The sequence below is a fragment of the Portunus trituberculatus genome, chromosome 41 (genome assembly GCF_017591435.1).
Source record: "Portunus trituberculatus isolate SZX2019 chromosome 41, ASM1759143v1, whole genome shotgun sequence".
In the NCBI taxonomy this organism is placed as follows: Eukaryota; Metazoa; Arthropoda; class Malacostraca; order Decapoda; family Portunidae; genus Portunus; species Portunus trituberculatus.
In genome coordinates this window covers 5,659,542-5,676,905 of record NC_059295.1, presented here as the reverse complement: position 1 = coordinate 5,676,905, position 17,364 = coordinate 5,659,542, and the positions used below count along the sequence as shown (strand labels likewise).

The 17,364-nt window shown below is 39.2% G+C and overlaps 1 protein-coding gene across 3 annotated transcripts in view; it reads right to left on the bottom strand.

The window, feature by feature from the left end:
• The window catches only part of LOC123516416 (clarin-2-like), a 366,448-nt gene that overhangs the window by 15,292 nt on the left and 333,792 nt on the right, over nt 1-17,364 (bottom strand). For 2 of the 3 annotated variants that reach the window (XM_045275681.1, XM_045275679.1), the window contains one exon: nt 6,819-9,836. The exons of the other annotated variant lie outside the window; for it this stretch is intronic. In XM_045275681.1, coding sequence (XP_045131616.1) covers nt 9,707-9,836 — 130 coding nt within the window. In that variant the 3' untranslated portion in view covers nt 6,819-9,706. Of the gene's footprint in view, nt 1-6,818; nt 9,837-17,364 lie in introns of those variants that run through there. 3 annotated transcript variants of the gene reach the window in all.

Here is a 17,364-nt window from a genome sequence, read left to right as displayed (position 1 = left end):
GTTAATTAGTAATGTTAATTATTCGATAAACAACCTGAACTTATTCTTTGTTTTGGCTTATCATATAGAGAGAAATAAGCATGTATGAAATGTATTGTCATAAAATAACAAATTAGAAACATCAATTGGAAAACTTTTCTAATGGTCTTCATTTTAAAAAGAGCATAGATAATTAATGTATTCATTTAACTCTTTCAAGTTCAGCATAACTCTAGCAGAGCCACCTTTCTTGATAAGTGGAAAAAAAATTTGAATAGAAGCTTGATCATCAGTGGTACTAATGCACTCTTTCGCTAAACCAAACTTGAAAAATTCCAACAGTTTAACCGTGCTGCTTCGGTATCTCCTTATCATATTTGTTCGTTAGGCTGCTTTCACACGAACGATTTTCGTCGGTCCGGTACATGCAGCACAACTGCATGGCACATGGCTATCTACGGTGTGAGTACGGTGTTTGCCGCAGACTGTTTCTCTCAACATCTGCTTTGGTATCTCCTTGTTATAGTTGTAAGTTTGTAACTCTCAATAATGAAGGACATCAATTCATAAATTTTATGAGAAAACTTAAAAGATATGTTTTCCTGATTATTTTACTAAGAAGACTAACAAATTTAGTCACAAAACATCACATATTTCTGTTTCTTTAATTCTTTTATTAAAATTCATAACTTTTGTGAGAAAAACAAAATAAATATCTTTGTTTTTCGTCAATATATTTATTACTAAGTAAACTCTTAAACTTATTTGAAGTACCTCTTGCCGCACGCGGGAAACACCGAATTTTGTGAAGATGCTTATACAAACACATAATCACCAAAACACGTGTGCGGCGTTCCTGCCTCTGTGCTCTTGCTAGCAGTATGGCAAGGTGCGGGCGGCTCCAGGAACTGCAAGACTGCCGCTTTCGGCCTTGTGTTAATAATACACCATAAGAGTCAGTGCAATGCTAAACCGTGCGGCATGTGCCGGACGGTCGAAAATCGTTAATGTGAAAGCAACCTTATGACCAGAACGGTAGCCTTGCCGTTCCGGGAGGCGCACTGTGCTATAATGCCAGCCAGACTGCAAGGACAGGAATCGGGTCACAGGAATGCTGCCTAGGTTTCGGAAGTCATGCGTTGCTATGGTCGCCTTCACACATCCGGTGTTACCGCGTGCGGTGCGTGGTATTTGTAATAATTAAATTTATGAGTTTTCTTAGCAAAATATTGAGGAAAACAGATGTCTTCGGTTTTCTCACAAAATTATGATTTCAGCAAATATGGAAGAAAACAGGTATATCTGAAGTTTTTTGGTTAAATTTATTCGTTTTCTAAGTACTATAATCAAGAAAACGTACAACTTTTTTTGTTTTCTCACTATATATGAGTTTTTTTCATGTCCATCTTTGAGAGAGTGGTGCACTAACAAATATGACAAGGAGATACCGAGGCGGATGTTAAGAAGGATGGCCTGCAGCTGAGTCACATCGCATTGTCACCGTAGATGTCCAGGTGCCATGCGGCAGCCGTGCTTAATGTGCCGGCGAAAATCGTTCGTATGAATGTAGCTTTGCATGATTCAGGTAATTAAATGTAACAGCTAAAAGCCTTAAACTTTGATTCAAACATGTCAAATAATTGTCTGTCTCCTGTCAATGTCGCTAATGAGCTGCGTGACAGGCGCAATGGCTTTAGAGATAGAGTAGTTTGTTCATGCGAGTTTCGTGCTTGTATCTGAAATGATTAGATTAGAAAGCTCTACGGCTACTACCTAAGAACTATGTTCTTTGGAACAGTTCTTATCACCCTTCTTGGCTGATGAACGCCATGATGAGTAATGCTTGCTACTACCTCGTTCCGATATGGCACCCACTTGTAATGAAAACAAATTCGTAGAAGCGAGAACACACTCAATAGAAGCAAAGATTGAATCGAATGAACTAACTTTGTTGTTGTACACAAATAACTTATGGCTTGCCAGTCAGTTCTACAAAAATCCAAGTCCAGCAAAAGCAAATACCCACAAAGGATACAAAGTTGTGCGACGGCAGAGCAGTTACTGATGAAGTGTTCACTGGGCAGGGTTTGGTAGGGAATTGAGCGGGAAGAAGCAGAAACGGTCGGGAAGCATCTTATTGGGTGCATGTGTAGTCAAACGAGCTATGTGAAATTTGTTATCCTACATTTCTTAATGCAATAAGAGGCAACAGACAGAGTTTAAGAAAAAGAATGCCAGTTCCAGTGCAGGACCGAGAGAGACAGAGAAAGAACTAACAAAAAAGAGAACATGGCATGTCATTTCAGCACACTACACCGACAGAAGGGCGTTTGCGGCGCTGAAGTGTGTGGTTTGTCCTGCTGGCAGTCTTGCCTCCTTTTACAAATCTGCTGTGCTAAATACATTTGATGAATACAAATCTACAGCACTACTGTATATTCTTTTGTTATTCATACCTAACTTGCAAGCAGTTTATTTATAAATTATATGAAATCATTCAGTATTCTCTAATTTAGTATGTATTAACACATAGAAAGCCATTATTTCATTCATTGCATAAAAAATGCACATGTAAGCGATATATTTCGTTTTCCTTTTATTACTGATATAAGCTTTATATGATTTCCTCCTGGAAAGCTCTCCCCGAAACGTGTTCGGCGATCAGTGCCACTACAGGCTCAGCGTCTATATGTGGTAGCTCTTCATTTGGTAGAGGAAGTAGCTGGGAAGAAATATATATTTTATAGAATTTGGGCTGATCTCTCTCTCTCTCTCTCTCTCTCTCTCTCTCTCTCTCTCTCTCTCTCTCTCTCTCTCTCTGTGTGTGTGTGTGTGTGTGTGTGTGTGTGTACTTACCTTGTTACGTAAGTTCTGGTTTTCTCGTCCATAAAATGAGCTGTTTAAAGCTCATTTCACACCTAGCAGTAGACTCTTTCCATCCCGCAGTGATGTCATGAGATAATCATTACTTTCACAACCATCACTCAAACACCGCTGATAACATCTTACTCCACATCCTTGAGAGCAAAGAGGGACGCTGGAGTAAAATGGAATGCGACGTAATAGGAGAGGACCCAAACTCTCGCTGCGGTTTCCAGAATCACCAGATATCGTAATATTTCCAGAAAAGTTGGTTAACTGGATATCGTATATCTTTGAATATTCTACTGACACATACCGATATATCAATATAGCTTCAGTATTTTTAATCACATATCTACAACATAAACACTTTAATAGCAAAATTAAGGTTACAACCATGCATTGTGATATTTTTATACCATCTCTATCCCCCGGGAAAAAATTACTTTTGTTACTCAATGGCACCAATCGCTATCTGTGTAGTTTTCATTGTTCGCCAGCTGGTTTAATTCACAAGTTGGTCTTGCCTATCCCGCCGAACTGTTGCTCTTGTGGAAGCCCTATTGAAATATATATATATATATATATATATATATATATATATATATATATATATATATATATATATATATATGTATTGATATTGATATTCATGCCTACATACCTCATAATATAAACGTTTGGCTATTTATCTATGTGTCTGATTGAAAATGACAAAAAAATATGCAAATATATTTTCCTAATGGTGCAAAGTCTGGATGTACCAGTGTAAGTCTAATAGTACATATATACCTTATCACAAATTTTTCAGAGTTTCTGCATAGGATAATGCTCCACTCAAAAAGCGCAGAGCAAATATCACTGAGTAGCATTTAAAAAACAAAACGATTTTCTGAGTCTGTGCCGAAATAACCTGGCCAACATTACCGAAACCGAATTTTCGTAACTGAATCACAACAAGAGCGGCCCGGATCCTGTTGGAGTCACCAAATATACTTCAGACGCTATGCCAGTGTATACGTGTGCAGTTGCAGACTGCAAATCGACTTCGCGCAAGCGAGATAGAGACGTGAAAGGCTGGAGTATCTTTCCCAGAAAAAAGATGCAGCACGGAGACGACTTTGGGAAACAATGTGTAAGCGCGGGCCGACCTGGAAGGCATCCAAGTTCCACGCAGTTTGCTCAAAACATTTTATAAACTGGAATAAGGGACCATCACCATCCCATCCTGATCCTGAGTTATTTGAATACAGCGACTGGAAGCGAGTGGCGATGGCTCTTAACACGCTAGATTTGTTTACTTTTCGATAGAACAATCTCGGTGCATGGTAGACAATATCCTCTATACTGTTAATTTCTTAAGACTATTAATTGTTGTGATTTTCTGTATGAATGTAATTCATATTAAATTTTATGGAAAGAAAAAGCATTGAAAATAAGCTTTTCCCATTAATGATCTTTCTATTTTTTGTCCCAGAAATGGAGATGGTAAAGAAGAGCGTTCTACATATATATAAATATTTCCACTTTTTTAGCTTATATGCCATGAGTACATTCTTAGAAAGATTATAATTATTTTATTAAACCATTTAATATTTACAAAACGTGCAGAAAAGTACGTTCCAGTTGACCAACTTGCTGTGAAATAATTAATCCATCTGGCGGTTGAAGGCACCTACATAGCAGATCGCGATCGGTCCCATTGATAACTCAAAGTAAGTATGATATTTCTTTCCTTCTAGACTCGGAAGTAGATTACAAGAAACCATGAACATATAAAGCCCTATAAATGAGTTTATTTTCGTAACTTAGAAATCAAAAGTCTTATAATGAGATTGTCTATTGTCAACCTGCATAGACGTTTTCAGCATCACAAATGCCTAACAGAGACTACCTAATGAACAATAGCCATCCTGACGAATATTTTTTACTCTAAAGGCATACCATATTCAGACTATGGCAAGACACAGCTTAGGTATACGGTGATGGAAGCAGTGCAGCACCCTCGGGCTATTTCAGTTTCGGCCGCAATTTATTTATTATTTTTTTTTTTCATAAAGAAACCAGAACAAAAATAGCTGTAGGCCTATCCTTTCTTTTTGAAGCATTAACCTCTGCAGAGGTGAGAAGAAATGTGCGTTAATGTTTTTGTGCTGTATTAAAGTCTAAAAATGAAAGAGCTTGGTACACCAGGCGACCATATTAATAATAATAATAATGATAATAATAATAATAATAATAATATATATATATATATATATATATATATATATATATATATATATATATATATATATATATATATATATATATATATATATATATATGATATTAGTCTTACTCAAGTAACTATAAAGAAATACCACAGTAAAATGACCACAGAAAAATACTGGAAGGATTAAAACCATAGTAAATCAGTAGATACATCGTGATATAGTGTTTAGATACGACTTCTCTGTACAGAGAGACGATACTGACCCACCCACTCCTGAATTAAACCAGCCTGCGAACACTGAAAATTAGCTCCTCTCCTATAATCTGCACCAAGGATACCATCAGAGAGGGTGTCTGTAAGAACGTGAGTGTTGCATTGGTGAGAGCAAGTGACTTGTCGGATCCTGTCTTTATCGTGAAATGATGGGTTTGTTTGTTTTTTTAGGTTGCAGTCGTCTATCAGAAATCCAATACGACAGATTTTTTTTTTTTTTATCCATGATCAATATATCAGTATACCTACATAACTATGTAGTCTGTCGTGCATTAGAGAGCCTTAACTCCATTTTAAAAAGCACCCTCGAGTGCCCACCAGCATCAGAATCCTTTCCACTGCTTCATTAGTTTCTTTACAAGTGCATAATGATAAGATCTAAATTCAGGAAAACCGATAAATACCGTGATCTTGGTTGGATTGCATATTCTTTGTTCAGCCCGTCTAGAAAACTTCAATCCGTTTTCATTTGCATCTTCGCCTTTAATATCTTTGGGTTATCTTCCACTGAACACACTGCCTAGAGAACGTTCCTGAAGCATAATTGATGTAATTGGCGAATCTGTATCGGTTTGTTAAGTTCAATGCCAAGGCCTTCAGATCTGGGTAGATATTGGGATAAAAGACCAGTCTACCGTGCATACTATACACAGTAAGGAAAGGAAAGGGGCAAAATTTTGAAAATTTGAAATAATGCACGAATATTTCCAGTTTGTAACTGGGAGTGAGTGTGTGAATGAGAGTGATTGAGGTAAGGCGCCGCAACAGTCAGGGTCATATGGCACCGCTGTCAAAAGATAATTAGCTGAAACGCAGCCAACAGACAAAAATAGACAAAACTAAAATCTTAAGAAGCCAAAAAAAACATCAAAACAAAACAATAGAAATGTTAAAAAAAAAAAAAAAAAAAAAAAAAAAGAAAGCAAACCGCAAAATGGATCGCAATGCAAAGATCATTACGATAAAGAGAGGAGGCTATCCTCATTCAGAAATGGCAGCACATCATAATCTAGGGAAAGCCATGCAGGGCCAAGCACCCGATTAACACTAAAAATCCCATCCCCACCGCAACACCGGCAAAGAAACGCTGTCTCGACCAAACTCGGGCACTCCACCATCAAGTGTAGGACGGGAAAAGGAACCAGACAGTCACAGTACGACCACTGGCAATCACCGGACATCAGGTAACTAGGTGAGTCTAGTCTGACCTACCAGTCGACGAGCTCGGTCAGTCTGTGAGCGTCGTTCTCGGACATTAGACCAGGGATGCAAACCATTTTAATACTTTTACAGATTTTCGTTCATCTTTTCGTTTCGGTCTTTCCTTCTCAGGGAAATACGATTACAATAACAAAGCAAAAACACTTATTTCACTAAGCAATCTGTTCCTAAACTCACTTTGCCTGTTACTATTTTACAATCATGCATGTATCTACAAGCTGACGTAAGCTTAACAAAAAGGACTTTCACAGCAAAAGATACAAAACACTTCAAATTCATAATAGTATATTCATACACTAGTAACAGCTTAAGTACCAAATCCTTATTATAGATTGCAGAGGAAATCATTATACGAAACAAATTATTGGAATTTCTTTTTCAAAGAAATATTTATAGATAGAATGCTGACACACACAATACAGTTTAACACTGATTTCAGCTCACCTGCGTGGACCTATGGGCAGCTCCGCAATATTTACACGAGACGAGGCAAGGGAGACTGAGATGAAAGGTGAAGACGGGGCGTGGCAGTACCAAGTTTCCCGTCACCTCTGCCACCATCACATTCCCTCATCCTCTTCTCATTTCTGCTTTCTAGTCAGATACATAACGTTAAACTTGTACAGAATTTAAGTTTCGTCTCTCTCTCTCTCTCTCTCTCTCTCTCTCTCTCTCTCTCTCTCTCTCTCTCTCTCTCTCTCTCTCTCTCTCTCTCTCTCTCTCTCTCTCTCTCTCTCTCTCTCTCTCTCTCGTTAACCTTTTCTTGACCGCAAAAATCTGACGGCATGAAACCGATGAACGTCATTGTACATGCTACATAGCATTGCGTGAATGTGTCATCTAGTAGTTTTCATAGATAAAATGTGTACAAATCCAACACACACACACACACACACACACACACACACACACACACACACACACACACACACACACACACACACACACACACACACACACAAACTTTCTTTGACCATTGAGTATAGCAGACAACATTTACGTGTGCTTATGCGGGCGTCCCATGCATCAAGTTTAAAAATTCACCATCTTATCTCTAACTTTTCGGCGTCTTGGTTTAATTGCTTTTAACAGGCTATAATATACGTCATAAGATTCTCAAAGGTATTTGTTTTTAAGGTTGTAGCGATGATACTTCAATAAAAACATAAATGGAAATTCGTATAATCCCATTTAACATCTACATTATAATCCTTATACTACAATAACCCAAATACTTTGCATAATGCGTAGCTGGAAACCTGGATATTTAGGGAGAACTAAGAATATTTACTCATTCAGTGATAGTCTTTACATAAATAGCAATAAAAAGAAATTATAAAGATTCGTACTTGTATTTTTTTTTACATATTATTAAATAAGTTCTTTCGACAGTAATTAATCCTACTTTACGAAATATAATTGAGAGATGAATTACTATATTTACCTTTTCCTTTCTATTCCTTGGACCATTTTTTTCTTCGCCGTAGGTCATTCACCCATGCATCTATAACAGGTATAATTGATACTGTTTTCGTACCATGTTATAACTAACGACTACTGTTTCCCTGGTGCCTGGCAAGACTGACATTGGTTTGTCTACAGTGACTTCCACCGTCTTTCTAGATAGCGGTCAGTATCCACTTATCATGGTCCGTCTTTGAGCAAGTGATGAGTTAAATGAACGTCGACATAGTATGATACAGATCTGCAACGTTTGGTAATACAGTATAATTCTCTCTCTCTCTCTCTCTCTCTCTCTCTCTCTCTCTCTCTCTCTCTCTCTCTCTCTCTCTCTCATACTTTAGTTGCAGTATTTTTTTTATTCCTCTATTGAATAATCTAATAAGAGAGTAGTAACATTTTTTTTCTCGATATTTTTTCGAATTCTATATCCTTCACCGTCGTCCTGTGTTTCTCGGAAGGCACTCTTCTTTCCTTCTCCTTCTTACTGGTGCACCAACTTTGTCGCTTTGAATTATGCAACAGCCCTCAGTTATAAATATTTAAAAGGTATTACCTTGAGAGAGAGAGAGAGAGAGAGAGAGAGAGAGAGAGAGAGAGAGAGAGAGAGAGTGAGCGGACGCATCAGCTACGATAAAATGAAAGGCCACAAATCAGTTAATCTTTAGGGCCAAATGACTGCCACGCATCAGGCAAAATGAAGACACAGATCTTCGGCGAGACGCTTATCAATGTTTTCCTCACATATATAACTTTCTTAAATCCTTAGACACTTCCAGGCCACTCAGTCATCTGTTAGAAGTCTTTTTTTTTTTTTTTTTACTAGGAACACACACTCTCTCTCTCTCTCTCTCTCTCTCTCTCTCTCTCTCTCTCTCTCTCTCTCTCTCTAACACTCACACACACACACACACACACACACACACACACACACACACACACACACACACACACACACACACACACACACACACACACACACACACACACACACACACATTGTTTCCTAAGTTGTTCCTCCCTAAAACCTGCAGTAGTAAAAACGCTGAGTTATGTCATCATTCTATATCATTGAATTGAAGCGGCTGTAATACCGATGATTTGAGGGCCTACCTCACGTGCCGGCTTGATGTGTAGGGAATAACACTCGACATGAATATTACGCTTGCTTAATTTTCTGAGCACTGACGTTTCTAAAAATGTGCAGTCATAGCATCCATTCCTTTCATCTGTCCACGGCTTAACAGAAAGTTTGCGTATTCATGGCTCTGTAACAACAAAAGTGGCGAAAACATTAAATCAAATTTGTTCTTGTGTTCATATATTTACCTTACACTTTTTCCATTTGGTATGCATTTTTTTCTTTTCTCGGTTCATTTACTTATTTATTTATTTATTTTATCTTAGTGTTTTCTTTCCAAGCACCAAGCACCAAACTTCAAAGCCTTTTCAGCGGCGACTCATAACACACTCAAGACACACTTCATTTACTCATGCTTCATAAGCCTTTGTTCCTTCATTGGAGTGTTACTTTTATTTACTGTAGCCATCAGAGCGATGTAATGTGTCTTAATAACTATCTGCATGGTGGAAGAAGAGGTAAGGAATGGATAGAGTTTAGGCAAAGAGGAAGGGAGAGAAGAAGGACGAGTGAAAGAAGAACTGGATTGGATGAGGCGATATAAGGTTCAGACTCTAATAGAGCATTATGTTGCCTCCTTTAGATTCTGGAGCCTGTAGGTGATCCTTCTTCTTAGGTTCCCAAGTGCCAATGGCGATGATTACAATGTTGGCAATATGGACGAAGATAGCAACCACGACCAACCTGTGGGAGGAAAAACGATGAGGATGAGAAGAAAAACGTGTTGGTAGTGGAATAGGTTAGGATTAGCATCACAAATAAAAGAGAGAAAGAATCACAAAGCAAATTGTTTTTTTTTTAAATCGGGTTTATAAGAATTAACTACGAATAAGAAAAAAGTTGAATTATTTAAGGTATAAGAAAAAGTTGAAAGACGGAAAAAGGCGTAAGGAGTGAAGGAAGACGAAACCAGTTAAGCATAATCAAAGATGGAAGAGAAAAACCGCAATTTTAAATTTACTTAATTGAAAACAGGAGGAAGACAAATTATTCGTGTTTTAATATGAAAAAATTCCATTAAAATATTTTATAAAATCTCCATCACAATGTTAAATTTTAAATAATTAGTAAGGTCCAATTAGATTATTTCAAGAAAAAATAAATTTAAGAAAACTAAAACTTTCCTAATAGTTATGGGCACTGCGTGACCCGCTTGTTACGGCGACATCCTCAGTTTCAATCAATACAGTAATTCTTGTCCCTAATGAACCCATTTCGTCAGCCTCTCAGTGAGAGAGAGAGAGAGAGAGAGAGAGAGAGAGAGAGAGAGAGAGAGAGAGAGAGAGAGAGAGAGAGAGAGAGAGAGAGAGAGAGAGAGAGAGAGAGAGAGAGAGAGAGAGAGAGAGAGAGAGAGAGAGAGAGAGAGAGAGAGAGAGAGAGAGAGAGAGAGAGAGAGAGAGAGAGAGAGAGAGAGAGAGAGAGAGAGAGAGAGAGAGAGAGAGAGAGAGAGAGAGAGAGAGAGAGAGAGAGAGAGAGAGAGAGAGAGAGAGAGAGAGAGAGAGAGAGAGAGAGAGAGAATCAAATACAAGAAAACAAAACGTGGAAATTGTAGGATGGAATCGAAACAAATATAGATACGCAATTACTTACACGTGTGTAATTCACCTCGGTCGTCTCCTGGTCACCCAGTCAGTCCACACCATTACGGAACGAGCTCAGAGCTCATAGACCGATCTTAGGGTAGGACTGAGACCACAACACACTCCACACACCGGGTAAGCGAGGTCACAACCCCTCGAGTTACATCCCGTACCTATTTACTGCTAGGTGAACAGGGGCAGCACATTAAGAGGCTTGCCCAATTGCCTCGCCGCTTCCCAAGACTCGAACCCGGACCCTCTTCGATTGTGAGCCGAGCGTGTTAACCACTACACTACACGAAAAGCGATCCATCATAGAGAAATGTGATTTTTTTGCACAAGACAATATGAGAACAAAATTTGAAGAAAAATAATAAATGAATAAGTAATGATATCATGAAAGTCTCTTTTCAACATTAATTGAGATACAACTCTCAAGCGAGGGAACATGTGGCTCATCTGAATTTCTTTCTTAACACACGTTCCATAGCGGTTAGTTTAACAGAAAACGTCCAGAAGCGTAAATGGTTCGAAACAAATAAAGATACGCAATTACTTACACGCAAACTTGCTTGACAAACACACACACACACACACACACACACACACACACCCGGTAGCTCAGTGGTTAGAGCGCTGGCTTCACAAGCCAGAGGACCGGGGTTCGATTCCCCGGCCGGGTGGAGATATTTGGGTGGGTCTCCTTTGACGTGTAGCCCCTGTTCACCTAGCAGTGAGTAGGTACGGGATGTAAATCGAGGAGTTGTGACCTTGTTGTCCCGGTGTGTGTTGTGTGCCTGGTCTCAAGCCTATCCGAAGATCGGAAATAATGAGCTCTGACCTCGTTCCGTAGGGTAACGTCTGGCTGTCTCGTCAGAGACTGCAGCAGATCAAACAGTGAAATACACACACACACACACAAACCGGGTAGTGTAGTGGTTAGCACGCTCGACTCACAATCGAGAGGGCCGGGTTTGAGTCCCGGTAAGCGGCGAGGCAAATGGGCAAGGCTCTTAATGTGTGGCCCCTGTTCACCTAGCAGTAAATAGGTACGGGATGTAACTCGAGGGGTTGTGGCCTCGCTTACCCGGTGTGTGGAGTGTGTTGTGGTGTCAGTCCTACTCTAAGATCGGTCTATGAGCTCTGAGCTCGTTCCGTAATGGTGAAGACTGACTGGGTGACCAGCAGACGACCGAGGTGAATTACACACGCGTAAGTAATTGCGTATCTATATTTGTTTCGATTCCATCCTACAATTTCCACGTCCTTTCAGTGACGGCCAACCATTCAGGAAGTCAACAGATCACGCAAAACGCCTGACTTCTGATCTTTCAAGGATTTCCGATTGGGGCAGAGAAAATCTAGTAGTTTTCAATGGCTGAAAACTCAATTTCTCTGTCTATGAACTAGACACAACCTTCCAGTACAAGAGCCTTATCCACCCCTGTATGGAGTACTCTTCGCATGTTTGGGGGTGTTCCACTCACATAATCTTATTAGATAGGGTGAAATCAAAAGCTTTTCGTCTCATCAACTCCCCTCCTCTGACTAACTGTCTTCAGCCTCTTTCTCACCGCCGAAATGTTGCATCTCTTTCTATCTTTTATCGCTATTCTCATGGTAACTATTCTACTGATCTACTGCGGCCTCGCTGCACAAGGCTTTCTTCTTCCTCTCATCCCTTTTCTGTCCAACTCCCTAACGCAAGAGTTAATCAGTACTCTCAATCATTCATACCTTTCATTGGTAAACTCTGGAACTCCCTACCTGCCTCCGTATTTCCATCTTCCTACGACTTGACTTATTTTAAGAGGGAGATATCACGACATTTGCTCCCAATTTCTAGCTAACCCTCACTTATCTTCTAGAAAACCAACATTCAAGTGGGTCTATTTTTTTCAATATTTTGTTACCCATTAGCTGGCCTTCTCTCCTACATAAAAAAAAAAAAAAAGAAAATTCAATCTTTCATACCATTCTCTGGTAAAATCTGGAACTCCCTGCCTGCTTCTATAATTCCAACTTCCTATGACTAGACTTCATTATTTTAAGAGGGAGGTTTCAAGGCATTTGCCCCAGACTTTTGACTTACTATATCAGACCTGTAAGGAACTGGCGACTAAGTGGGCCTTTTCTCTCTCTCTCTCTCTCTCTCTCTCTCTCTCTCTCTCTCTCTCTCTCTCTCTCTCTCTCTCTCTCTCTCTCTCTCTTCTCGGTTTCATAGAACATCCGTTGAAAATTGTTATTTTATTTATTTATTTTATTTATTTATCTATATATTTTTATTCATCTATCCATTTATTTATTATTTTTTTGTGAGTTAGAGCTGTCGAACGGTCGAGTGGGGTTTAGGCTGCTTCCCTGTTGCCATTCCTCACCCCTCTCCCTCTTTTTTTTTTTTTTTTTTTCGATATGACCATGTGCGGAACTAATAGGGGTAGCACGAGCTGGCAGGTTAATGGTGGTCTCCCTTAGTTCTCAAGCAGCTGTCTGGGATGGTGGACACACTTTTCGATTAAATGACCCCGTTGAGTAACTATATATATATATATATATATATTTTTTTTTTTTTTTTTTTTTACAAGGGCACTGGCCAAGGGAAAACAAAGTGTTGGAAAAAAAAAATCCCGCTGGTTGCCAGGCCCTGTTAAGAGGAAAGTAGGAGAAAGAGAAAAAACAAAAAAATCTAAAAGGAGGGTCCAGTTAACGTAAGAGGTGTCTTGACACTCCTCTTTTGAAAGAGTTTAAGTCATAGGCAGGTGGAAATACAGACACAGGTAGAGAGTTCCAGAGTTTACCAGTGTAGGGAATGAAGGAGTGAAGATACTGGTTAACTCTTGCATTAGGAAGATGGACAGAATAGGGATGAGAAGAAGTAGAGAGTCTTGTGCAGCGAGGCCGCAGGAGGGGAAGGCATGCAGTTAGCAAGTTCAGAAGAGCAGACAGCATGAAAACAGCGGTAGAAGACAGATAAAGATGCAACATTGCGGCGGTGACTTAAAGAATCAAGACAGTCAGTTAGAGGAGAAGAGTTGATAAGACGAAAAGCTTTAGATTCCACCTTGTTTAGTAAAGCTGTGTGTGGATCCCCCAGACATGAGAGCCATACTCCATACACGGGCGGATAAGGCCCTGTACAGAGCAAGCAGCTGGGAGGGAGAGAAAATGGACGAAGACGCCACAGGACACCTAACTTCTTGGAAGCTGATTTAGCAAGAGTAGAGATGTGAAATTTCCAGTTTAGATTTTTAGTGAAGGATAGACCGAGTGTGTTTAATGTAGAGGAGAGGGAAGTTGAGTGTTATTGAAGAAGAGAGGATAGTTGTCTGGAAGGTTATGTCGAGTAGATAGTTGTAGAAATTGAGTTTTGAGGCATTGAACAAAACCAGGTTTTCTCTGCCCCAATCAGAAACAAGTGAAAGATCAGAAGTTAGGCGTCCTATAGCATCTCGCCTTGAGTCATTTAATTGTTGTTGGGTTGGGCGTCTGTTGAACGCTGTTGAATAATGCAAGGTGGTATCATCAGCATAGGAGTGGATAGGGCATTGAGTCAGATTTAGGAGATCATTGATGAATAATAGAAAGAGAGTGGGTGATAGGACAGAACCCTGTGGAACACCACTGTTGATAGTTTTAGGGAAGAACAGTGACCGTCTACTACAGCAGCAATAGAACGATCGGAAAGGAAACTGGAGATGAAGGTACAGAGAGAAGGATAGAATCCGTAGGAGGGTAGTTTAGAAATTAAAGATTTGTGCCAGACTCTATCGAAGGCTTTCGATATGTCAAGGCCGACAGCAAAGGTTTCACCGAAGTCCCTAAAGAGGATGACCAAGATTCAGTTAGGAAAGTAAGAAGATCACCAGTAGATCTGCCTTTACGGAAACCATACTGGCAATCAGAGAGAAGGTTGTGAGCTGATAGATGCCTCATTATCTTCCTATTAAGGATAGACTCAAAGGCTTTAGAAAGGCAGGAAATCAAAGCTATAGGGCGGTAGTTAGAAGGATTGGAGTGGTCACCTTTTTAGGGACAGGTTGAATGTGAGCAAACTTCCAGCAAGAAGGATAAATAGAAGTAGAGACACAGATGAAAGAGTTTGACCAGGCAGTGAGCGAGTTCGGAAGCACAGTTTTGAGAACAACAGGAGGGACTCCATCCGGACCGTAAGCCTTCCGAGAATCAAGGCCAGAGAGGGCCAGGAAAACGTCTTTATAAAGAATTTTAATTTTAGGGATGAAGTAGTCAGAGGGTGGAGGAGTAGGAGGAATATGCCCAGAATCATCCAAAGTTGAGTTGGTAGCAAAGGTTTGAGCGAAGAGTTCAGCTTTAGAAAAGAAGAGACAGCTGTAGAGCCATCTGGATGAAGTAAAGGAGGGAAAGACGAAGAAGTAAAGTTGTTAGAGATATTATTGGCTAGATGCCAGAAATCTCGAGAGGAGTTAGAATTGGAAAGACTTTGACATTTTCTATTGATGAAAGAGTTTTTAGTAAGTTGGAGAATAGATTTGGCATGATTACGGGCAGAAATATATAGGGCATGAGTTTCAGCAGTTGGATGGCTACGGAACCGTTTGTGAGCCGCCTCTCTATCATTGACAGCACGAGAACAAGCAGAGTTAAACCAAGGCTTTTTAGCTTTAGGGTTAGAGAAAGTATGAGGAATGTATAGCTCCATGCCAGAGATAATCACCTCTGTTATGCGCTCGGCACAAAGAGAAGGATCTCTGACATGAAAACAATAATCATCCCAAGGAAATCAGAATAGTACTGCCTTAGTTCCTCCCACTTAGCAGAGTTAAAATGCCAGAAGCACCTCCGCTTAGGCGGGTCCTGAGGCTGCACTGGAGTGATAGAACAGGTAACGGAAATTAGATTGTGGTCGGAGGAGCCCAACGGAGAGGAAAGTTTAACAGAGTAAGCAGAAGGGTTGGAGGTTAGGAAAAGATCAAGAATGTTGGGCGTGTCTCCAAGGCGGTCAGGAATACGGGTAGGGAACTGCACTAGCTGCTCTAGGTCATGAAGGATAGCAAAGTTGAAGGTTTGTTCACCAGGTTGGTCAGTGAAAGAAGATGAAAGCCAAAGCTGGTGGTGAACATTGAAATCCCTAAAATGGAGATCTCAGCAAAAGGAAAGTGAGATAAGATGTGCTCCACCTTGGAAGTCAAATAGTCAAAGAATTTTACATAGTCAGAGGAATTAGGTGAGAGGTATACAGCACAGATGAATTTAGTTAGAGAGTGACATTGAAGTCTTAGCCAGATGGTAGAAAATTCTGAAGATTCAAGATTGTGGGCACGAGAGCAAGTGGTGTCGTTACGCACGTATGCGCAACATCCAGCTTTGGATTGAAAATGAGGATAGAGCAAGTAGGAGGGAACAGAAAAGGGCTGCTGTCAGTAGTCACAGACAACTGTGTTTCAGTTAGGAAGAGAAGATGAGGTTTAGTAGAGGAGAGGTGGTGTTCCACAGATTGAAAATTAGAACGAAGGCCACGAATGTTGCAGAAATTGATAGTGAAAGTATTAGATGAAGTGTCAAGACACCCAAGGTCGACAGCAGAGGGCAGTCCGACCTGGGGACATTTATGGTCCCCTCCCAGAGGGGACTCCGAGGCAGGGCGTGGTGAAGCCATTATTAAATTTTGATTTGAAGAGAGTGTAAAAGTGTAAGGTGTTGTAGTGTAGTGTATATATATATATATATATATATATATATATATATATATATATATATATATATATATATATATATATATATATATATATATATATATATATATATATATATATATATATATATATATATATATATATATATATATATATATATATATATATATATATATATATATATATATATATATATATATATATATATATATATATATATATATATATATATATATATATATATATATATATATATATATATATATATATATATATATATATATATATATATATATATATATATATATATATATATATATATATATATATATATATATATATATATATATATATATATATTGTACTACTTTGTTTTGAGGCAGTAAGTCCATGTCTGCTATAAAAAGAATGAGAGAGAGAGAGAGAGAGAGAGAGAGAGAGAGAGAGAGAGAGAGAGAGAGAGAGAGAGAGAGAGAGAGAGAGAGAGAGATGAATTAGTACCAGACCGGGTAATGTGCGGATGTGATGAGAGTAATTTGGTAATAGAGCAAGAGAAGGAGGAGGAGGAGGAGGAGGAGGGAAGAGCAATGGGGAAAGAGAGGCTTGAGAAGAGTAAGGAAGGAGGGGAAGAAAAGTGGAATCATCTCTCCTGGGTGTTTTTAGTTTGAGTGATGTGAGTTCATTTCTTTTGAAGCTTGCTAAAACCTGAGGATTAACAGGATTGAGTTGCTAAGCAGTGTTGCTTTAAAACAGCTTCTTCATTATATATGTGATGGAAATCACGTTTTGAGAGTTATGACGAGTAGTTTGTTGATCTGTAATAATTGAGGTGATTATAAAGTTTTTATATTAGTGCATCCGTGATGTTACGAGGCGGGCACTGAAAAGTTGCACCTCATTAATACTGATTTGAACGTTATTACCTACTTTTGATTAATATGCATTTTCCAATTAATTGTT